This window comes from Typha angustifolia, chromosome 14 (assembly GCF_048772165.1).
Source record: "Typha angustifolia cultivar Huaian chromosome 14, ASM4877216v1, whole genome shotgun sequence".
Classification (NCBI taxonomy): Eukaryota; Viridiplantae; Streptophyta; class Magnoliopsida; order Poales; family Typhaceae; genus Typha; species Typha angustifolia.
The window spans coordinates 4,131,351-4,155,683 of NC_133252.1; the positions used below are offsets into that span (position 1 = coordinate 4,131,351).

General features: G+C 35.2%; 3 protein-coding genes across 3 annotated transcripts; 1 reads left to right on the forward strand and 2 right to left on the reverse strand.

Moving 5' to 3' along the window:
• Nucleotides 1-1,061: 1,061 nt before the first annotated feature.
• LOC140776652 (hexokinase-3-like) lies at nt 1,062-10,363 on the forward strand. The gene is made up of 9 exons (XM_073120428.1): nt 1,062-1,592; nt 3,860-4,010; nt 4,092-4,265; nt 6,163-6,237; nt 8,148-8,303; nt 8,430-8,528; nt 8,613-8,740; nt 9,609-9,690; nt 9,784-10,363. The coding sequence occupies exons 1-9, from the start codon at nt 1,321-1,323 to the stop codon at nt 10,135-10,137; spliced, it is 1,491 nt and encodes a 496-aa protein (XP_072976529.1). The 5' UTR covers nt 1,062-1,320; the 3' UTR covers nt 10,138-10,363.
• A 662-nt stretch (nt 10,364-11,025) lies between these two features.
• On the reverse strand, nt 11,026-16,570 carry LOC140776016 (uncharacterized). Its single transcript, XM_073119552.1, has 4 exons — nt 16,346-16,570; nt 15,548-15,653; nt 11,641-11,785; nt 11,026-11,484 (listed from the first exon to the last, which is right to left on the reverse strand). Exons 1-4 carry the CDS (start codon nt 16,480-16,482, stop codon nt 11,231-11,233), a joined length of 642 nt encoding a protein of 213 aa, XP_072975653.1. The 5' UTR covers nt 16,483-16,570; the 3' UTR covers nt 11,026-11,230.
• Nucleotides 16,571-19,251: 2,681 nt separating this feature from the next.
• LOC140776266 (uncharacterized) lies at nt 19,252-24,333 on the reverse strand. The gene is made up of 6 exons (XM_073119912.1): nt 24,151-24,333; nt 21,076-22,156; nt 20,836-20,898; nt 20,535-20,755; nt 19,995-20,101; nt 19,252-19,574 (listed from the first exon to the last, which is right to left on the reverse strand). Exons 2-6 carry the CDS (start codon nt 22,121-22,123, stop codon nt 19,466-19,468), a joined length of 1,548 nt encoding a protein of 515 aa, XP_072976013.1. The 5' UTR covers nt 22,124-22,156; nt 24,151-24,333; the 3' UTR covers nt 19,252-19,465.

Consider the following 24,333-nt stretch of genomic DNA (forward strand, 5'->3'; position numbering starts at 1 on the left):
TTACTTAAGTGGTAATGTCGTAAATCAGACCCATTCCAACGCCTAATAGTTAAGCCATTTTTGCGAGGTTAAAAAGGAGCCGAGGCGTCGCTATCACCGTATCGTACTAACCGACCCAAGTCAAACGCGCAGTTGTCGGTATCCGTAATTTGCCAATTTATTCGGGGGCAATCTAGTCATTGCGGGTACCTTTCGAAAGTAGGCACCGCCCCCGGCTGACTCGCACTCACTCTCCACGCCACTCAAAAGCGTTATTTATTGCGCTGTGGAATTAAATTAAATTAAATTAAATTACTGGCAAATATTCACATACCACCCTGTACTTTCGTCATTTGCGTCCCCGCCTCTTAATTTGAGCAAACCTTCTCTTATGTAATTTAAAATTAATTAGTGAGAGAAAGTGTGTAATTTGCCCCCTGGAGGGTTAAAAAAAGAAAACTAAAAAGTGAAGTAATTTGATAGTGCAAATTGTTTGGAAATAAATTATATCAAGTTGCATACGTACCATGTGGACTATTCTTTATAAAGATTTTTAAAAAATGCAACAAAAATATATTTGGATTAGTGTTTTTTAAAAAAGAAAATAGTTAAAGAGACATATTATTTTTTTTAAAAAAAGAGACACATGTTTAATGAGTATTTATGACTTCGAATTTCGGTGGTTATATATTTTTTTAGATTAAATATATTTTACCTTCTTATACTTTCAATTACATTATAAATTAAAATATAATTAATAAGAATAACAAATTGACTTTAATGATCATTTTTTTGTTAACTCTTGGATGAAAAATTTAATGCCCAAAATTATAGTAATACAAAATAAAGTTTCTAGGATATTAAAGTATTATAAAATATATTTAAGATTATTTTTATTCTTTAAAGGTGTAATATGAGGTAAATAGGATTTGCTAGCCAAAATTATAGCAGGTTTTTGTGGATTTTTCAATTTAAGGGAAATAAATCATCAATTGCTAAAATTTAGGATATGATATGCAAAATTTCCTAAATTATTTAGCAAACAATTAACAAAATGAACCTCCACACTCTCCCCTTTTATTTTATCTTCCCTTCGCTTCCCTTCTCCTCCCTTCTCTTCCCTTCTCCTCTCTTTCTCTCTCTTCCATTCATAGCGTTTCGCTCTCTCTGTTCCATTCTTTAGGCGCACTTCGTCGAACATCTTGTCTTCAAGGGCGAAGCCCCGTCCGTATATCTAGCTTACTACTCGTGCCTATTGCCGGGAAACCTAGGGTTTCCTCGTCAACTTCTTGGGAGAACTAATGGTTTGATCGTTGGGAGAGGAAGGAGGATCTCAGGGTGATGGGAAGGGTGGGACTTGGAGTGGCCTTGGGGTGCGCGGTGGTCACGTGCGCAGTCGCGGCGGTGCTGGTGGAGAGAAGGGCGAGGAGTCGCCGAAAGTGGCAGCGCGCGGTGGAGTTGGTGAGGGAGTTCGAGGAGGGATGTGAGACCTCGGTGGCGAGGCTGAGGCAGGTGGTGGACGCGATGGCGGTGGAGATGCACGCGGGTTTGGCTTCTGATGGCGGGAGCAAGCTCAAGATGTTGCTCAGCTACATCGACAAGCTCCCTGATGGGTATTGCCATCTGTTGCTCTTACTTCCGTTGTTTTCGGACCATTTTTTTTTCATGTTCCGTTCTGCTAGCGTCGGATCATTGGTCGCGTGATGACGGTTGGTTTTGTATTTGGATTTTGGTTTCTCGATGATAATGGCAGTTGATGCATGGTCAAAGGAGGAATTTTTATTTTGATTTTTTTTTATGTTGGGTGATCTTTTGCTATTATTCGGTGTTTCAATCTCTACTGTTAATCTATTATGTTAGCCCTGTTCCAATAGTACATGAGTAGTTCTTTCTGTTGGCCGTTGTGGTATTGTGACAGTATTTTCTGACATGGTTACATAAGTTGCATGGATAAAAGAGAGTTTTTTATTTGATTTCTATGATTTCTGACCTTTTGCTATTCTTGGGTCTCACTATATTTCTCCACGTTATACGAAGTTTGGTTGGTGATTTCATGTTGGGACTTTTTTGAAACTTTTTCGTTCTCGATGCAGTGGCATCTCTCTGAGGATAAGAAAGGTTTCTGTTTCTTTTGATATTGTGCGTTCTGCTATTGTTGGTGTTTCAGTGACTTATTTACTGTTTTATGAGTTGGGTTGGTTAATCCTATTCTAAGGACACGGGTGGGAGCTTTCTATTAGACATGAGATGTTATGGAATTTTTTTGGACGTAGTTGCATATGTTTTCGGTTTCTTGATGATTTGGTTGATTAATGCTGTTAAGTATCTGGTTGCCATCTTTTAATTGGGATATGGTTTTGTACTGGGATTTTGAACTTGGTTTCTTTTGTTCTTGGTTCCTGATGATGATGGCATTTGTTGTATGGATAAAGGAAGATTTTTAGTTTCTATTTTCTTTGTGTTGTTTTATTGGGCGTCTTAGGTGGATTCAACTGTTAAATGAAGTCCCCTGTTCTGGTAAAATCTGGATGGCATCTTTTCTAGCATATTCTGGATCATCAGAAGATCTGTAGATCTGTATTAGAAATTTCTAAGTTGGTTGCTTCTCGGGGTTTGTTATGATAGTTGCATTTATTGCATTGTTTGGTAAATTCACTATTTTGTGAAATTTTGCTATGTTTGGGTGTCACTGGATTTCTACATTTATATGAAGTTGGGTTGTCAACCCTTTTCGTTGGCATCTGGGCGATATCAATCATTGTTTGGTACCTTCATTGCTCACAATGGTGGTGTTGCAAATAACGATCAGTTGATTAAAGGTTGTTCTTTATACCAGAAGAAGAAAGTTGGGTACTTTAGATGACCGGTGGTTCAGATTTGTCTGGACTAACTTCTTTTCTTTTTTGTCTCTTGGGTAAAAGGTGATCTGTCGCCCTGCTTCATCACTGAAACAGAAAAGGACTACCTTCCTTCTTGATTCCTGAATAGTTTTACCATTGCTGATTCCTAATCCTTTGAAATCATTCAATCTTCTTTAGTACTCTGATATGAATGGAACCTTTTCTTTCTAAATGCTTGTTTATTATCATTTATATTCTTAAGTGGTCCAGAATTTCTTTCGTTCTTTCTTTCTTTCTTTCTTTCTCTTTTCTTTATTTCATTTTTTTTGTTTTTTGCGATGTATCAACTCTCTCTCAAACTCTGGTCAATATGTACTATGTAGAACACTATGATTGGGCTTTAAATAGCATCAACCCTTTTATTTGACTTCCTTTATCCTAGTATTTCTTTTGTTGAACCTCAAGTAAGGAAAACATGCAGCTGCTTTTGAGGTAGTACTTCTGCTTCACTCTTTTCCTTATTAGCTTGAACCATTAGAAGTAATATTCATTTGTTGGCAAGCTAGCCTCTGCTTGCGTAAGCATTCCTGTAGATTTACTCTGTTGTCTTACTACATCTTTGCAAACTTAGAGTGATTTCAAATCTAATTAGAGAACAGCTACTAGTATTGGGACATGTGCTTAATCTCTTAAGTTACTGATATTGTTTTGATTGCTGATCTAATGTTTCTAGTACAAGGTTCTTTCGCATATTTAAAATATTTAGGAATGATCGATGCAATATTTAATATAGAATTAGGCCCTTTGAGGAATATTGCACTATATTTTATATTCAATTAGACTTCCTTGTCGTTGGAAGGTTAGGATTATTCATCTGAGTTTCTGGTGAATTACGAGTTACCATTATACATGTGAATGAAGGTGTTGGTGATTGAGTTGTAACATTATGTTGCTACTTTTGTTCTATTTACTGGTTGTTTGTTTCTGGTAGTTATTGGACCATGGATCATATTGATGCAAAATATCCTTCTTCCCAACAGGACTGAAGAAGGCACCTTTTATGCTTTGCATCTGGGAGGTACTTATTTCAGAGTTTTGCGGGTTCAGCTTGGGGGAGAAGGGTCTAAGATCTTGAGTCGCCAATTTGAACGAGAACCAATTCCCCAAGAATTGATGACTAGTACAAGTCAGGTATGCAATCATCTCCCAAAATTTATTCTCTTTGTGATGAGTTTTGAATGTGTAAGTTTAGAATTATTCTCTTGCTTGCAGAATCTCTTCGACTATATTGCCTTGACACTGAAGCATTTCATTGAAAGAGAGGATGGTCAAACTTCAGATGATAAAAGGGAGCTTGGCTTTACTTTCTCTTTTCCTGTTAGACAAATTTCTGTTTCTTCTGGTGCTCTTATCAAGTGGACGAAAGGATTCTCAATCGAAGATGCTGTAAGTTATCTGTCCTTTTTAGTGGTTGATTCCACTTTTGCTGATTTTTCAGCTGTATTGGCTGATAAGCCTTCACAAACACATTTGTCGTGTTTTTCATCTTGATACTAGGTGTTTGAGGCTAACTTCCTGTTGGTAGCTCTCATGTCCAAGAATATAGGCAACCTGATTGATAGGGTGTAACCAAAATTCCTACTTTTGCAACCTGGATTCTCTCTATTATGGAGGCCTCATCGAGTCATCTGCTGGTCATCTAGCCATTCTTAACAGCCAGATCTTTTTGCAATTTTAAACTAGATAATTAAGACTGACCAGAAAACTTTAGCTATATGTTGGTGTGTGCAAGCTTGAAACTAATTTAGGAATCGAAACTATGAGTTACCAAAATAACGCCAGTCTACCAAATCTTGGTTTGGAGATGCATAAATGAGAATTAATTTCTAAAGCTGCAGCTTATTATTCTTCGGCTAAAGCTGTTATGTTTTCTACATTTCCACCTATTTTAGGCATACTCTAGTCTGTGTACTGCTGCAAATCACTAAATTTGAACTTTCTATATCTTCTATATTCCATCAGTTTCATGTTATTCACCTAATCATTTATGAACCAACCTAGATAAAAGTGTCACCAAAAGTTAAATGATAATTTTGAAGGCATGATTTTGCTTGAACATTTATCTAAGGATCTGCGTTTTGCTTGCATATAACTATAGCAATTCTCATGTTACACTTTTGGCATCTTGATTATTGAATCTCTAATAAATAAAACAAATTTTTTAGTTGTAGAATTAGTGGATTACATGTGATAATATGTTGTAAGATGCTATTAGATGTATCATGGCGATTTTGCAGAAAAAAGCCCTTCACTCCAAATTCAAGCATTTTTTTTATTGATTTAATAAAATTTATCCTTTTTCTAACTCAATCCAACTATTTAATCTTGATGCACACATTTTCTAAAAGCGATATGCATAAATTATATAGGTAATACGTGGTGTTTTTTTTAAATATCTTTGCGCACATCGTTGAAAATTAAAGTGTATATCTTTTATAAGCGATGCACATAATTTACATATGTAATACGTGGTATTTTTTTTAAAATATCTATGCGCACATCGTTGAAAATTGTAACCTACACTTTGCATAGGCAATACGTATAAATTATATAGGTGATGCGTTGGGTTATTTTTTTTATATTAGATTGTACTTTTTGCATGAGCAATACATGTATATTATATAGATAATGCGTGACTTTTTTTTAAATTCTCAATACGCATATTATTAAAAATTAATGTCTATATTTTTCATAGGCAATGCGTATAAATTATATAAGTGATGCATGATATTTTTTTAAGGACATAATAGTTTTTTTGGATTTTATTAGAGTTAAATTAGTAAAAAAAATTTAGGGCTAAATTAGAAAACTAAAATGCTTTTTGTTGCAAATCACTTGATGTATCATCTAACATCGTCTTATGTATTTTTAACTTTTTTGTCTTATTTGCTGATCTGCTATGTCATGTTACTATATATTTAGATGTGGTAAAATTTGCGGGACGTGTATAGAGCATATTGTTTTGATATGCGATTGTGCAACCTAATGGAGACATCTGAGAATTGCTTTTCACTCTATTATATGATTCTGAAGTATGTAGTTTGTTAAAATTGTGTTATTTCGTTCTCCTTCATTAATTCATATGCTCTTATATGGAAAATTCTGATATAACTTACGGAACATAGAAAAATATTTAAATTTTCTTTTCTCAAGTATCATTTGTTGCTCCTGTTTGTTATTTGTCTTAGCATTAAGAAAATATCAACTAAGGTAGGTTCCTCAATGTGAGGTACTTGGATTTTGGTATATGTCAAAAGTAACTTATATTGACTTTGTAATTTAGGTTGGAAAAGATGTTTCCCAGTGTTTGGAGGAAGCAATGACCAAGAGGGGACTGAATATGCGAGTGGCAGCCTTGGTATGATTTGAGAGTCCTCTGGTCGTTCTTGTTTAAAGTAACGCGAAATTTGTGGCGAATTATCTTCAATTTTATAAAGTAATTTCTTTGATCTCTTTTTCTTGCATAAGATGCAAATGTCAAGAAATGCTCTAATACATCTATCTGTTATTTTCTGCATATACATGCATGTCCCAAATGCATGCTTGGACATGCGAGACATATGAGTAAATGCATATTCGTACATAAGATATGCCAAAGGTGCAATATGGGTTTCAAATGTGGTAGACATCATTGCATTAGACTTTTTCTCTAAGAGGAGCCGCAACTATTTATTCCGTGATCTGTTTTTGTTGGATGAATTGGATTCTAGTGTCCTATTTAGGACTATTGCCTTCTTATGCACATGAAGAGAAAGATACCTCTCTCCATTGCTTTCCCTCTCTCTTTTCAACCCTAATAAGGAGTGCCTTTCGTAAAGACATGCATCCAAAGAGAAATAGATCTCTCTCTCTCTCTCTCTCTCTCTCTCTCTCTCTCTCTCTTCTGTATGGTCTTTCCTTATTATCCATCTCATTCCTCTCTTCTTTTCCGTATTACTTGATCTGGGAGTTGTGCTATCAACTGTGTTACTGAAAACTCTAATTGGCTGAACCTTGGAGGCGAATGTTGCATGTAAGTGTGTGTGCTTCCTTTTGGATAGCTGCTATTGTTCATCTCTTAATGCAGTGCTTCGTCCCCTTTTTAATTACTAATGACATGTTATGTATGATCTATTGGATTGATTTGTATAATTATTTTTTGATATGAAGATATTCATGGCTTTAAAAGACCAAGAGATGGACGGGCATTGAGCAATCAAGATTAGAAAATCATTTATGCAACTAGAATCTAAAACTAGTGCATGAACCTAAAATAGTAAATAGGATATTCTTTTACCAAGAATATCCTTTTAGAAACTAGAATCCACTAATTTGGCCATTTGGGACATGGACGATTAATTCAAGAATTCTTGAGGACATTCTACATAGATAATATTTTTAGAAATGTTTTAAGTTTTACTCGGATACCTAAGCAGCTCCTGGGGAGTTTCCACCTAAGGTAGGTCCTAGGTGAGTAAAGTGGACTTTTGGAAAAATAAAGAACGAATATTAGAGTTTTCTCGTTACTCAGTTTCCTTGTTAACAGAAATGCAGTTCATAGCTGATCAATAAACTATTTCTCTCATAGCTCATGATCTAATTCTAAGCAGCTAGGCAGATCATTGCATTGCCTACTGGAGATAGCTTTTGCTAAAAAAGTAGGGTATGTAGTGCATGACAGGAGGGAATGGTTAGCCGATTAATAAATTGACTTTAATTACTCGTCAAATCTTTGAATGGTTATTTCCCAATTCCTAGTACTGTTTAGTATGAGATAATGCTGTATATGCAAAGGCGATAAATAGAAGATTTCTATACGAACACATGTGAGCTTGTGTGAAACATGATAATGGTTTGTACGGATTGAAGATATTGAGAACATTAAATGCTTGATAAAAAAGGGACAGGCAACCTTAATTTTGGTGAGATGTTATCTCCAAATTCCGAAAGGAACAAATTTAGTGATTGGAAATATCTTTGCAAGATTTGCTCTTTAAAAGCATTCATTATGGGAAAAAAAGTTATTAGAAGTATAACTTCTGATGTCAACACAATGCAGAAACTAGCGTAACTACTTTTGGTTGTTCGACCTCATCCATACTTCCTAAACTTATTAGTAGGTTATTACTAATTTATTATAATACCAGTATTCACTTTTTGTTGCATTTTAAGCTGTACATTTTTTCCTACTAAACTTGTTGCAATGATGATTTCTGACAGCAAGTAAATAAGATGGTGATGCATATGCTCAGAGCAATTAAATATGAGTGATTTATGCTCTTTTGGCAGGTGAATGATACGGTGGGGACATTAGCTCTGTGTCATTTTTATGATGAAGATACAGTGGCTGCTGTGGTTATCGGAACTGGCACAAATGCTTGTTATGTAGAACGGAGTGATGCGATTATCAAGTGTCAAGGCCTTCTTAAAAATTCTGGAGGCATGGTATCTTTCCTTCATATACCAAGCTTCAGTTAATTGAGCTATGCATTTCATGTAACCCATTTTGGACTGCAAAATATGCTAATCTATTCTTCTTATATGTGCCATTCATGTTCTTGTGGTAAGTAGGTCGTCAACATGGAATGGGGCAATTTCTGGTCATCTCACTTACCAAGAACTTCGTATGATATTGCTCTAGACGATGAGAGTCCAAATCGGAATGATCAGGCAAGAATGTCCTTAATCAACTTTTTGTATAGTTTTTGGTTTTGAACTCTTAGAAAATGTTCTAACTTATCATCTTTGCTGTAGGGTTTTGAGAAAATGATATCAGGAATGTATTTGGGTGAGATTGCTAGAAGAGTGCTTTATAGGATGGCACAAGAGTCGGATATTTTTGGAGATGCTGCTCATTGCTTGTCTGTACCTTTCAGCTTAAGGTAGATGACTAATACTACAAGTTCTTGAATTTAAAAAAAAAAAATTGTGCAATGTCCCTTCTACAATGGTTCTTCTATTTGGCATCCTTTTCTCCTCTATATGCCATTGTCTGCTTACTGATAGTTGGAACATTGAATGTGTTCAATGTGATAAAAGATGTGATTTTGTCCATTTGAGACTTATCAAATTTTAGAATGGTAGAGGTGGTACACACACACACACACACACACACACACACACACACACACGATCGAGTTGTCGTTTAACTGTCAATGGTGTATAATTTCAAAAATGAGAAGCAATGTAATTGATTGCTTAGTGATATGAATTAATGCTTGTGATGCTGTAAAATGATCTGCTGCTTTTACCCCGATGCATTGTGAAATTACTGACTATCTAATTGGACTTGAAACACAAACAGTTGTAGGTACTAGTAAATTAGTGTTCATTGAATGACATGAAGCATGTTATGTCTTTTATTTAACTCTTAACTATTGTGAGCAATTTTTTATGTCTGCTTTGCAGAACTTCATGTCTCCTAGTTTTGGTTTGCTATTTTTTAAGTCCTTCTATGGAGGACCATAGATTTCCTGCAGATCCTGTTCTTGTTCTTTTCTTTTTATAAGCTTGTGGAGCTTTGTGTTTGTGTATCATATAGCCACGCTGATAAAGTGATTATGGGAAAGGTAAACCCATGCACAGATTTTCAATGATTTCTACAAACAAAAATTGAGTTTGTGTATTATATATGAATTTTCATACCTTTCTGAAAACTTGGCCTCTAGTCATTTAGATGAATATGATCAACAAGTAAATTTATTGCTTAATTCAGCATCTCCCCTTCTTACATCTCCTTTTATAATTCAGAACACCCTTGATGGCTGACATGCATGAGGATGCTTCTCCTGACTTGAGAGAGGTCAAAAGGATACTGGAAGATAATCTACAGGTAGCAACTGGCTTCTTAAATCATAATTATGTTCTGCATTATTGGTCTACTGAACGTCGTGTTTTCTATATACTTTGATGGCTGCTTGTTCAGATGTCAGATGCTCCGATTAAGACACGAAGGCTCGTAGTAAGAATATGTGACATAGTAACACAAAGAGCCGCTCGTTTAGCTGCAGCAGGTATTGTGGGAATATTGAAGAAAATTGGAAGGGATGGGACTGGTGGCATTGCAAGTGGAAAAACAAAAAGCAAACCAAGGAGGAGTGTTGTTGCAATTGAGGGAGGGCTCTATTCTGGTTACTCCATCTTCAGAGAGTATCTTAATGAATCTGTGATGGAAATCTTAGGCGAGGAGGTTGCGCCAAATGTTGTTATCAGGGCCATCGAGGATGGCTCGGGCACAGGTGCCGCTCTTCTTGCTGCAGCAAATTCGTCGTATAGATGACAACAGTTCATACAGAAATAAGGCATCTCTCTTTGCAAAATGTAAAGAACAAAAATCTCATATCATATAGAAAGCTGGGGTTGTGCAGAATCTCCCAGCTTCTTGTATAGTTAACATTTTCTTTTCATTTATGATATTTGTTCCCTGCTTCCGGCCAATCCCTTCTTAACGAAACTGAACTGGAGATGATGATGGGATCCATGAACTCAGTTAAATTGGGTATGCTGGTCTTCCAATGCAGTCTGATGAGGTGATTTTTTTATCCTTGCAGATTATCTATTTTGTTCTCAGGCCACAGCCTCTAATTTATCCAAACTCATTACCTTCCGTTCTTGCCTAATTTTTTGAAACTTAAAACTATATCCAGTTCATTTTTGCCCATTTAATTTTTCTTATTTACATAAATTCTAAATTCATATACTTATACTTAATATCACTTTACTTTTGTACTTAAAGTCTCAAACTAATTCTTATAATTGAAATCAACCAGTTAATTTTCTCATCCAACTTTTTAGAAATATATAAATTATTAAAATATCCCTAACTCTTCACCTCACTGCTACCTCCACACCACCCTCATTAGAAATTACTGAGAATATTTGGGTCCACAAAAATTAAAAAATCAAGGAAAATACTAATTTAAAAATTATTTGGACAGGTTCAGTTAAATTAGATAAAAATTTTAATGGATTCACTGTAGTTATAAGTACAAGAACTAATTTAGAACTTTTTAATATATAAGAAAATAATAATAATTTTAAGCAAAAGTACTAGAGGATAACATAATTCAAACTATAATCACCATGCGGAACAAGTAGTACCGATTCTCTACTGTAAATGCTATGAACTTCAATCCATCAACCACTACAGAATGGTTACACCAGCAGCTTCTGGGCATAATTTTTTGGAGCATTTTCATAAGGATTAGTAAAAACCATGTATTGATTACAGCAGCAAGTTAATTAGAGGGACTCAACAAGCAATAGGGGCAATGAAAAGCGTACTTCTATTATGTTTACACAGGAAGAAAATTTAAGTAGCTAAGCTTCTCACTAGTCATACTCCTAAAATTAAAACACCAGCAATACAACAATCACATGGTCTTTCCTCTAACCCTTTTATCCTTCTTTCGTAATCCAGACTTCTTCTTCTTGTTCTTGCTTGATTTCTGCTTGGAAACTTTCTTCAGCGGCTTCTTCTTAGGAGCCAGGCAATTATTCTTTTCAGCTGTAATGGTAGGCTTAGGGACGATGACGACGGGATTAGGTCTCAGATCATCATATTCATGTGAGATTTCACGGGTAGTGACAGTAATTTTAGTAGGGCCATCTTCATAGGTCTTTGTTTCTTCATTAAAAAACAAGAAAAAGGAAAAGATACCTTAGAGTAGGCCAGTAAAATTTTGTCAAAACTATAAAACAATAAAATAAGAAACAAAAAACATCATAGACCATATTATCTTTTTTTTAATTAATAAAAAAAAACTAGACAAGCAAAAGTTACCAGAAACTGATGCAGGTAAATCAAGTTCATCTTTTTCATAGTCGTTGTCAGCATCATCAGCATCATCATGTTCTGACCCAGTGAATGCCGGATTTTCAGATGATAAAACTCTACCATATAAAGCCAATTCTTTCTCTTGCTTCCTCTGCGGTGAAGGAAAAAAAGAGCAGCAATGTTAATAAAGCCAATATAATGAGCAACAATATATCTGCCTGGTAGTTTAGCATGAACCCTATACAAACTACCATGAATGAACGGTAAAACAAGCAAAATACCCCAACTCTAGGAAAAGAAAAGAAAATAAAAGAATGTTGGTACAAAAGTTTGTCTAATGATGCTCTAAGAGGCAGTTAGAAGTCATGTATGAATCTCATATGCAGTCGTCGTGTGCAAATCACTTGTGCTACACAGTACAATATAGTCTGGAGGCTGCATGCAATGCAGTGGGCATTCATGTTGATCTAAGCTGATCTGGACAGGATCGAAGCTGATAGGCAGGGTTAGTCTGAAAGTATATGTACATTTTTTCATAGCCTAAATGGCCAGATTTGACAAGTTTTATAAATGTTTGCGGCCTGAAGTTAAACAAATGTTGTGGCAGTATATTTATACTGAGAAACAATTTGATATTTCAACGTCTCCAGCATATTTCTACTGAGTTGTATAAATTGGACTCTAAGGATTTAATTGTCTCCAGTATAGGTTTGCCAATGTCCTGTTGGTGTCATGCTTCATAGCTGAACATGGATGATATAATAATCTACAGCAGTTTTTAGGAAGTATCCAAAACAAAACTGCTTTTCGATGAGTTACATTTTATTTTATCACCTCCCATGGAGGAAAGAATTAGCTTCAATTGATAAGAAGCAAACAACAAATTCATCCTTCCTTTGTAATTCAACAGACTTCGCATAGAATAGCAAAAGGTTAATACGAGATATAGGTCAAGAAATAGCTTTATTCAAAATTTAGCAAAAAAAATAGTATCAGCGAATGTTTGAAACATCATTGATTGAAATGTAACTATTAAGAAAAAGGATCAAGGCATATGCATCAAAATATCTTTCACATCATCAAAGATTCTCATTCACAAGTTCTACAACACATTATAATATGAACAGTTAGAGCTTGGATTTAATCTGTCACCTACTTAAAACATGGATATGGATATGGGATACAAATATAGAAACGATACGGCAAATCCTAAAAATAGGGATACAATACGCCTAGGATACGCAGCTCATATATATATGAATTAGTGAACTTTTTGTATTTTCATTTTCTTAATTAAGGAATCCTATATTATTTGTGTATGATAGTTATAAAAGGAGATATTCAATTAAATTATTAAAAAAACTACCATTCATAACAAAGAACTAGTATTGCATAATATATTACTAACTAAGATGTAAGATAAATAAGCAATTTAATTTATAAATCAAATGAAATTGGCCATTGTAACATGATTTCCTAATATAGATCATAAAATAGACAAGTAAACTCAATCTTTTCACAAAAGAAACCTTCTAGATCCAATAAGAAATGAAAAGTGATGGTCTCCTTCGATTTGACTTCTATTGATAGGAACCTAATAAGTATCTAAGAAATATCCAAAAAGCCCTTAAGAAGTATCCACAATGTTAAATTCATTTTTAAAGATTCAGATACATTAAGCCTTTTAAGGAAGTATCCAATGTATCCAAAAGTATTTGATGAGTAATATCCAATACGGATACAATAAGAATATAGAAGTATTTGTGTTTCTTCGTTCACCTAAAAACAATATCAGATTGTCCTAAACTGTTATTGTCCCTTCTAGTTTTCTTTAGCATCCTTCCTGCAATTCTATTCTTACATGTTCTACTTAATTGATCCAATGTTTCCATATCTTACCAATGACATCTCTTTTAAAGCCAAAACTCATTCTCACCAGATTTATCAATCATCCAAACAAGATATATTTGCATGATATTCATAGAAGCAATGAAGTTAAAGTTGCACAAGAATTACATCATGTAAGCTGTGACATGGTAGGAAGTTAGCATATTCTAGAAAGAGCATTTTTTTAATTTACTATCTCGAACTAGAAATCTTCCGCTACTGAAAACTTGCTCAACACAATTTAGAGGATATCTTCCCAATACTGCATAGCAACTATGTAATGTTGCAGGCCATCCAAATACTTCCTCTCAGGTTCAAATTTTATATCAATCGTAAGTAGAGAATTTCATCTCCAATAAGGCTAGAGCACTAGTATGTAATTGTAATATACTACAGTTTCTACTTGTCATTTTGGTGCATTTGATTTGTCAGAAATTTTCGAGCAAATCCTACATTATGTAGTTTTTATGGTTCGAAACCTACCTTATCTCTTTTCATTAAAAAAGCCCCCTCCTTTTACAAAAGATTTCCAATTAACACCCTAGTATTACTATTACAGCATGCTAATGTTACCATATCATAAATTAAGTAACTATACTTCTCAAACTATCAAAATACTCTTGCCGAGATAATAGCTTGAATAACCATTAATATAATTTAAAATTGAAAACATAATACTTTGTAGGAATAATTAAAATGAAAAGTATATAATTTTGAGGGTAAAACCATTACATATGAGGTCTTATCAACATTGATGAGTAATCTATCCGTCTGGATACAATACTCGCCGAATACTTTCGGATACATATCAGATACTTCCTTACAATATCCATTCGGATGCTATTGAGATTCCTATCAATGAATCAAATTGAAAGAGAATATTACATTTCATTTCTTATCAGATCTAAAAGGTTTCTCTTCGTGACAAGATCGAGTTCACTTAATTATTTTATGATCTACATTAGGAGATCAGTTTACAACGGTCATTTTCTTCTTATTAATAGATTAAAATTCGCTCACTTATCTTACATCTTAGTTAGTAATATACTACATAATATATTAGACTTTGTTATAAATGATAGTTCTTTTTAGTGGATAAATTGGAGGTCTTATTATATAAACTCTCATATGCAACAATTACATATAATTCCTCAATTAAGAAAATTTAAGTACAAAATTCACTGATATATATCATATATATATATATATATATAGAGAGAGAGAGAGAGAGAGAGAGAGAGAGAGAGAGAGAGATAAAAATATACATATAAGATCTAAATATCTTAAGTGTATCGTGTCCTTATTTTTGAAGATTTATTGTATGAACATATCAATATCCATGCTTCATAGCTTAGAAATTTAAAAATATCACATTGAATAAGATCAAATATTTCTTTCTAGATTCTCATATTTTAAGGTGAGGTGAGTTAAAATTAGCCTAAGGTGTCAAATATGTATTTTTCCTTTAAATGATAGGGGATTTTTTGTGTGTGCCAATTTCCCTTGATTCTTTGGCTTATTTATGAACATATTTTCCATCTCCTAAGTTAAATTTATCCATTTATCTAGTCTATCTTCAAGCCTAAAATGTGAAAGTGGTAATCCTTGTTTTTATGGACCTAATGCAACCAACGAAGTTGATAACCATACAACCAGTACTATATGACTTGTGGCGAGAGCCTGTCTTGCTTAAATTTGACTAGTATGATGGGTAGGTTCCATTTGTCAACAGTACTGAAGGTTTTCTGATTCAGTTGTGGGGCCTTCTAATTTATGGTTGTTTACCAATATATTGATGAGAAAAGATGATCATGGTACATTACTACATCCTGGATTTTATAGCAGTTCAATCAGAAGAAAACCAGAGTCTACAATGAGATTTCACTCAACAATATTTCAATCAAAGATTAGGCATGATCGACAATATCGTGACCTAGAACAAGTTAATTATGTGATACATCAGAAGAATATAGAGATTAGAGAGACATGATACATTACTGAAACAAATGCAGATGAGAGAGCCTACCTTCTTACGGGCCTCAATACGCCTCAGTCTCTCCTTCTCTTGCAGCTGCTTCTCAGCTTCTTTTCTTCTTTTCTTCTTTCTCTTGTGGAAGCCAGTAACAAAGTCCCTGTTGAAACAAGTTCTAGTTAGCTATAAGAGAGAAAAGGAAAGATCTCCATGTACTGTACGCAATCCACATGAATTAACATTTGGAGAGTTGATCCTGGAAGGCAACTCAAGTCTCTGAAAATCCAATGTCGTTTCAACATTAGCATACCACCTCAATCTTCACAAGAGAAGTTTACTCAGAAGTCCAATTTGAGTACTAAACTTCCATCTATGATTTCGGAAACAAGCACATGTTTTGCCAATATGTGATCCCCAAGCACAGTTAACCATATGGTTAAAAAGAACTCCAGGATAGCTTTTTTTTCACTTTTTAATCTTCTACAAGCTATGGAACTGGAAGCAAATATATTAAGAGCAAGAAAAGTATTCACTTTCTGGACTTTAACCTGCATTAAGGTCCCAAACAAAACTTTTCACTACAAATAGTTTCTTCCTAATTTAATTTCCAACTCTCGTGAAGCAGACCCCTAAAATGAATATAGCATCCAAATAACTTCAAAAAAACTGATCTTTTTTTTTAAACCAAGAGAGAAGAACAGAGAGTTGGTGCTTAAACCACAAGGAAACGAATGATCAGAGAAAAAGAACCGCAGCAAATAAACTCGATTTCCAACGTACCCCACATGAGGAAAAAAAAAATCTAATTTTTCGACTGGAAGAGAAGGATAAAAACGAGAAAGGGATCCGTGCCTAAGCTCCTTGTCGTTGAATCCAACGGAGAGGGCCTTGTTCTTGAGAGCCCTCTTGTTGATGTGGCGGGGAACCATCACGGTGGGCATCTGCCCAACCACCACTTCTCCTTCCATCTCCATCTCGTCTTCCTCCATCTCTCGCCGCCGCCGCCGCCGCCGCCACTCCCCTCTCTCTCTCCTCTTTTCCTTTGCGGAGGGCTGCAGTCTCCACAGCAAACCAATTTTAATTCGAGGAAATTCGAATATTTATGTCGATTTACAAACCTAATCTAACGGCCAGTAGCATCCGATACCGATTTCGACACCAAATACATTAAAAATATATATATATATATATTAGAGTTTGTGCGGTTAAACCTTTTTTTCTTCAGCTAAGATTTCACACTTAGACTTTATAATAATATAATTAGACCTTAATTTATATAACCTATCAGTTAACCAGACAAATTAACTTCAATTCTTAACCCTATAGAAGTAGATTTTAATCTAAATTTAGTTCTCTATTTTTGTATGTTATTAAATTTTAGTTTAAATAATCTTAAACTAAGAAGAGATATTTAAAAAATAATCAATAAGATAGAATTTAATTAAATTTTCATCTGAGTTAACCGTAAAAAGATATCAATAACCTTATTGTGATATCAAGATGTATTACTCTCATTTAATGTCTAGACTAAAATGTGATAATTATCATATTTGACCAGCATAAAATTCGAATTTGAATATCTTCTTTAGAAACAAAAGTGTAGATGATTAAATAAGCTTTCAAACATATGTAAAATAATACTAATTGGATTTTAGATAATAAAAATATAACAAATATATTGAACGGTGGCTGTGGGTGGGAAAGATAACATTAGGATCGTTGCTGGGGCAGACTTCAACATCACTACAGCTGCAGGACAGGTCTATAGTGATGGCAGGGGCTCCACTGTGACCGGAAGAGGTGTCGTGGCCATGGTTTGATGGTCCTCTCTAGCTCTCTCACGGTTTGGCAATATTTGCCATGAGGGTAGTGATTCCATGGTGGCCGACTGTGGTGGCCAGTGGTGCTAGGTCACCATCGGTTAAAGAATGGTAGCTCTAATACTACTATTACAGACAAGATTTGGACTAATCCGTTTGTATGAAGATTCTAAAAAACTTATAGGTGATAGCCTCTGGAGTCTCGAATCTAATGGCTTTTGAACGAAATGGTTTTGATGTCAAGGTGAAAAAATATGATGAAATAATAGAGAAAGACCGAAATTGGACAAAAATAGAAATATCAACTTTGCGACAATCATCAGAGGGTGGCGGACAGCTGTGAGGTAGGAGAGTGCGGCTGTACGAGTGGGTGGCTCGTGGAGATAAATAGTAGCCGATGCTTAAAGATAGAATTAGGGTTTCTATATTAGATCCACTCCTAACTTACTCGACACTTGTGGTGAGATCGTATCAAAGACTAATAAGCCAAAGACTAATAAGCTAAGGGGAGTAAAAGGAGCCATGTTGGGAGGTGCAAAGATTTTTTTAAGATGTTTAAAGATTAAGAAGAAGCCTAATAATTTTATTGAGGATTCAAAAGATTTAGGCAGCCTATTAACCTGACCTAGCCCGAATTAATAACTTAGACTAATAATTGATCCAATGGCCAAGGCAAAAATAGTAGGGATATATCTACAATGTTTATCGTTGTCCACACTCCATCTTTATAAGTATATTTTATGTTAAAAGGCTAGCAACATAAGTTCAATAGTATAAATAACTATCTTTTAGGATTTTGGGATAAGATTTTCTTGTTTATCTATTTTAGCTTTAAGAATATCATACATGATTAAACAATCTAGATATTTGTGGTTCCTACAATGTCTAGAATATTGTGGGTATTGATTGTGTTCCTCAATTTGAATTCCCTATTATGTGTGTTTGATCAAAGACCTTATATCCATGTTTTGAGGGATAAAACATTTTATATGGAATTTGGACTTCTAAGTACTAGCTATATATTTAATGGAAGTTTGTAAAAAGAATGGCCAAATGTTTCAGTGATAGAACAAGTTCAGAGAGTTGATCAAAATAAAGTTATTTAGACAACTATCATACATATTGGTTGATGGTATTGTTATAATATAAATTCTTAAATGCTATAAATACGTGTTGAATGATTTGTATGGTAAAATGATTAAGTGAAAATAAAAGTAATCTCACTATAAATTGGATTATCTGAAAACAAACAACTATTTTTGTAGGTTTCGAAAAACCGAAGAAAAGGGAATGTTATATACTATGTTTTAGAGCGAAAAACTATGTTATTCTTAATTCTTTATTGTGTAGGTTTCTGCATATATATTTATTTGTATTTGATCTTTGTGCAAATGAAATCATAGATGTTCATATATATTCAACTATAATTGTTTACTGTGAATGTAATAGTTATTAAAGTATGTATGCGTTATATGTTATAGTTTTTTTTTTTTTTTTTGTTGGAACATTACTTGTAGTTAGGTATTCATATGTTTCTACAAAATTATTTGTGTTATGTCATCAAAGTTTCAAATTTTGTTTTTTGGTGTCTTGTCTAAATTATGATTTATGAGCTCTATGCATGTATACCAAAATGAAATTTTTGGTCAAAAACTCCACTTAGCAGCACCCATGATTAAGGGTATGAAATAATTGCATCTACATTTCGATCCTACGAGGAACATGAATTAATTTTAGTTTATTAAAAAACAAAGAGCTGGAATTGAAAAGCTATATAATTATGTATACAAGCAACAGAGATTCCAGTTCCGCCAAAATGCCATTATTTTGGGCACTATTCCATTGGCAATTTTTGACCAGAAAACCAAGTTTACTGGAACTCGTTTTAAGTCTACTCAGATGAATATGTAGGTACAATTTCACACTGAAGGATTGAAATTTGTAAGAAGAGCAAAATTTTAACTCTTTCCAGATAAAATTATGAAGTTACTGATCCAAGCAGTAAACAATTGTTACATCTTGTAATACATCAGGAAACTGAAAAGAACTTTAATCCTATCAGACCAACATGATAATTGACCAAGAACACAAACAACTGAACAATGCACATCATAAATAGAGTACATGAAAGAATGGTCAGACATGATCAGCATCATGGGATATTCTCAGTTGTCATGATCAAGTTGCAAGTAGAGTAGATAGATGCAGCAGCTGCCTTTACTGCACAATCATGCTCAAATGCTTCTGATTTCTTCAGCTTACTGTAAAAAAAGGAAGCAGCTTGATCAGCTAATTTGATGAGTACTGAGGACATGGCTAAATGTTGTTGTCGAAAATAACTAGAAGAAGCAGAATAAATAAGTTGAAGCCACTTTTTGGACTTTTGGCCCATTAGGCAGCCAGATATTAACATCCTGATAAAATTCTACTTGATTTAGAAGTGACCCAAACATTTATAGATTGTACAGCTATGCAGGTCTACACTAAGTTCTATTACTTCAAAAAAAAAAAACCAAAAATGCATAAAGAAGCTGTAACATCCTGCTCACATTCTACTTGATTTTAGACATTTCATTTACAATTGTGCGGGTATGCTGGTGTAGAGTAAATCATATCACCACTAGAAGCAGAAAGCTAAGAACAGAAGAACAAGCTGTAAAAGGGAGCCAAAATCTAACAACCTTAAATCATCTATCGATTCCAATTGGGGGAGAACCTCCACACCAGCATATTTCAGACCCTTCTCACAATGCACTCGCATTTCTTGAACTTGTCTCAACCAGCTCTCCTGAGACAGAAGGAAGCATGATTACTCGTCCATCACTTTAACATAAGTTACGTAAACACTGCATCATAGGAGAAAGTGTTTTACAAGGATTCTTAGTATGCAGCTATCAAGTATAAGAATCACTTGAACATACTACAGAGAGGAATCTTTTGATAGCTAAATGTTTAAAAGAACCAGGAGATCAATCCAAAGCATGTACTATCTAGATTTAAAAATATGATCAAAGCACAATCCAGAAAAAGCTCTCTCTTTCTACCAAGATCATGAAAGAAATAACAGCCAAAGTTTACAGAAAAGGATCTACAATTCTAAAAGTAACAGTGGTATAAATTTAAAAAGTAGGTGATGACTAATAAAAGACAAATTATAATGATTCTTTCACATGATAGTGTGTGCAGAGGACAAAACCACAAAATCTGGTCTCAGTACTCACAAGGCCTCTTGCCTCCTCGTGCAATGTTTTATCCATCTCAATGAAAAGAGACCTCCATTGTGCCGCATGAGTCTCTGAGATTGCTTCTTCTGAACATCCAGCCTCCAAAGAATGAGTCATCGAGGGCACATTTTCTTGGCTTGATGAGAGCTCAGTTGATAGTAGGTAAGGCAGTTCTGTGTGTATAACGTTCCTTACTCTCTTCTTACTACGCTTCAGTGCTTTACACATAACAAATAAAAGATAATGTGATAAGAAGATGCTTCAGCAAACCCCAAGAAAATGTTAAACAAATAGTTACCATCAAGACGCCCTTTAATGTCATGTTGAAGTAGCTCCAACCATTGAGATGCAACAGTAGCAGCTGTCAATGTAATGTACTGTCACATTAGCTCATTGTTGGCTGTCAACAGAACATGCATTGCAAAGTCCACGGGCTTCTAAAAGTCTTTGTACTCACCATAATATAATTTTTTGTTTTGCACTATAATTTATAAGAAAATCAAAGAGAAGAACTTAAGACCTAAGATTTAAGATATACCTTTTAAAGATAAAGAGGTAATGTTGTCTGTACTAGCCGAGAAATTGTCAGCAGATGTGCATGTAGTTACAGTTGATGCGAGTTTCAGCTTCAGCCGCTCATTTTCGTCCTCTTCAATTAACTGTGGGGGAGTAGGTTTTCCATGGTAGAACCTCTGTTCAGCCATACTCAGTTGATTGATCTCCATTCTGCGCTCTGGAGGAACAAATGGTTTATTTAATGGTAGACTGCATGGAGTATTTAATGAAGTATGCGCAATGTTATGCTCTTTCCCTCTTCCAATATGTTCTTTACTTCCTGGTCCTGTTTGGTCTAACCTACTTTGTTCTAGAGTATCATGCTTCTCTGACCGCACTATAGCCTCTATTATAGAGCGAACTTGCTTGCTATTTCTGACATGGTTTATGATACCAGGGTTTAGTCCAGAAAGAAGCCCACTAGGTGCAGCAACTTTCATGAACCTGTTAACCTGCTCTTTCCTTGCAAATTCAGTTTTCTTCTTGCATCCGTCATCCTTTTTCTTTCTAGGCTGGCGGCCACGCTGCTTGGACTCTTGTACGCCTCCATGCAAAGATGAAAGGAAGCCGTTCTGTTTCATTTCTTTCCACATTTTCAGAGGTTCACTCTCTTCCACAGGGCCAGTAGTGCTACCACACTCCAAGCTATCTGCAGACTTCAACTGCCCCAATTTTTTGAAAGGACAGAAGGGATTGTAATCAACTATACTCGAAGTATCTACAGCATTAAGGTCGAGTCCTAGGATCCCTGAATTCATCTTATGCACTGCACGTTCTTCATCAACTTTCTTTGGAAAACACAGTTTATTATTCTCTTTATCACATTCTGAAGGAGCACCATAGCCATGGACTGTAGAAGACTTCACACTGCCAGCATGACTCTTGTTCAAATAGGCAACATCCTGTTCAAGAGGACTATGGCCTTTTGTCACTGGTTCAAGGCGATTTGAAGTCAGAGAGGCAGTTGCAGCTGTAACTTGAGAAGATCCTTTCTCACTAAGATCATACCCAAGCACCTCACTTTCTTTCATGCTCAAGGATTTTAACTTTCCAGGTGCCACTTCCTGGAGAATGAAGCTACTAAGTATAGGAACAGAATAGGAATATGAACAAAGAATATAACTAAAGACCCCAAACCTTAAACATATTAGCACGTGCATATTTAGTAGTAAAGTGAAAGTTTCCAGATAAGCTACAAGGCACCCCTATTAGAAGAAGAAAAGAAGAATCCCCTATTAAGAGGAATACTTACAGCATTTACCACATGGCGGGTGTGAGTTAGTTTGACCAAACAATCAGGGAGGGGAGATATATTGCAACTTTTCACTTTTCAGTCCTATGAGTGTAACTCTTCTCACAAGGGTATGCTTATCGTACATTGAACAGGAGCAATGGTTGAAATAATAACAATTTAGACGTAAAGAAGAGCAAGAAGAAACCAGTTTGGAGTATGCATCCATCTAAGAATTCTAGAAGATCTGAACAAAGAAACAAATAGTTACACTTAAAATAGTGGAGATTATTAAGAATATGAAAATGTCCTCACGGTTCGGTTGTTTACACACACATTTATTTGAATGGTTAGAGCAACGCCAAAAGGTTTCAGGCCCTATTCTTCTCCAGTTTTATAAGTGCAAAATAAAACACCATGCCGTTGATTTCTTTTCATTTACCCTACCTTGCCACTCTGATTGTAAATAAGCCACTTGCATAAAAAAGAGCATTCTGCAGCATGTTGCTATTGTGGGTACGTGGTTGGAGAGCAAGATGAATGCAACCTTATCCCAATTTTTAGAGAATAAATTGCTGGGCACAGTCTCATGCCACCAGAACATTATGGCAAGACTTACTGTCACATTCATGATTCAACAATCCCTCAATAGATAACATTATTGATCATTATTTGTTGAAATCCTAACGAACAAAATATTGCTCTTTTAAGATAAAAAGGATGATCTTAGGCCCAGTATCATCAAATCCAGATGCAAGAGGCTATAATTGTAAAACAGCATTTCAAACCTGTGAAAAGGCATTATGAGATTCAATAATATACTTAGGTCATTCTAAATTTCTAATCCTCCATAAATTTTCAAGCATAAAGGAGCAGTATTTCTAGTGAATACTTGCTAAGTCTTCTTTTTTTTATCTTAGCTTTCTCTTATAATGTCACAATGGAAGAGCACCTAACTGGGAACGTTTCTTGACTGACCTCCAACCTCCCACCTAGTGTTTAGAGTTTAGGGTTACCCATATACTACAACCTAATCAGTGGCACATGCTAAGGGGCATGTGCAGACAAGGTGCCAACTTGGGAGATCCTCACATCTTTGTGGGAGGCAGCATCGTAATTGCATCCATGAAGACAGAAGAAGATGGAGTTATAAGATCCGTTCTATAACCATTCCTGAACCCTATTCTCCATTATATGGATATCGCCACATATGAATAGAAAATATCTGCATGTGATTATAAAGATTTGCCGACCCTACTTGATCCTATGTCGTTGGTGAAAAGCTTGCATGACGAATTGATGATAAAATAGAATTTGAATACAATCTTGAATTGTCAAATTCTTCAATTCTCCATCCCTCAAAAGGCAGACTTATTAACTGGATGGCTTCCAAACCTAGGAAACAGTCTCCTTTTCTTGCCTTAGTACAGAAAAAGTACTCTTTTACTCTTCAAACGTCATCAAGCAGCTCAGACGCCTGTCACGCACACTACTAATGAACCATAAATCTTACAAGAAACAAGTAAACAACCAGCGAATCCTTAAACCGACAAGAGAACCACCAATCACAAATAAAAGAAGACCCAGGGCACTTCCAAAAACAGAAGCTTTTCATCAGAATAGAAAATTCTTCCAACATTAACGCCCTGTGCTAGATTAACAACACAAAAATGTCATTTTTGCTGCATTCTACGGGAGCAACTACAACTACAAGTTAACTCCAAGTGGGGTTTCTAAAGCAAAGGGGAGGAGAGAGAAGGAGGGACGAGATAAGGAATAAAAGAGTAGAGAGAGAGAAGAGAGAGTGTAGATAGAGAAAGACACTACCTTCAGGGGTTCGCCGGATCAGCCACCAAGGACCCCACTATCCGGCAGCCGGATCTCCGAGATCGCCGGGGGAGATGAGAGATGGAAAGAAGTATAGATGCGGAAAATTAGGGCAGGAATTCGAATTTGAGGTTGGTAGTCACGAGGGTTTCAGTTTAGGGCGTATTTCTCCCTTTATTTTGA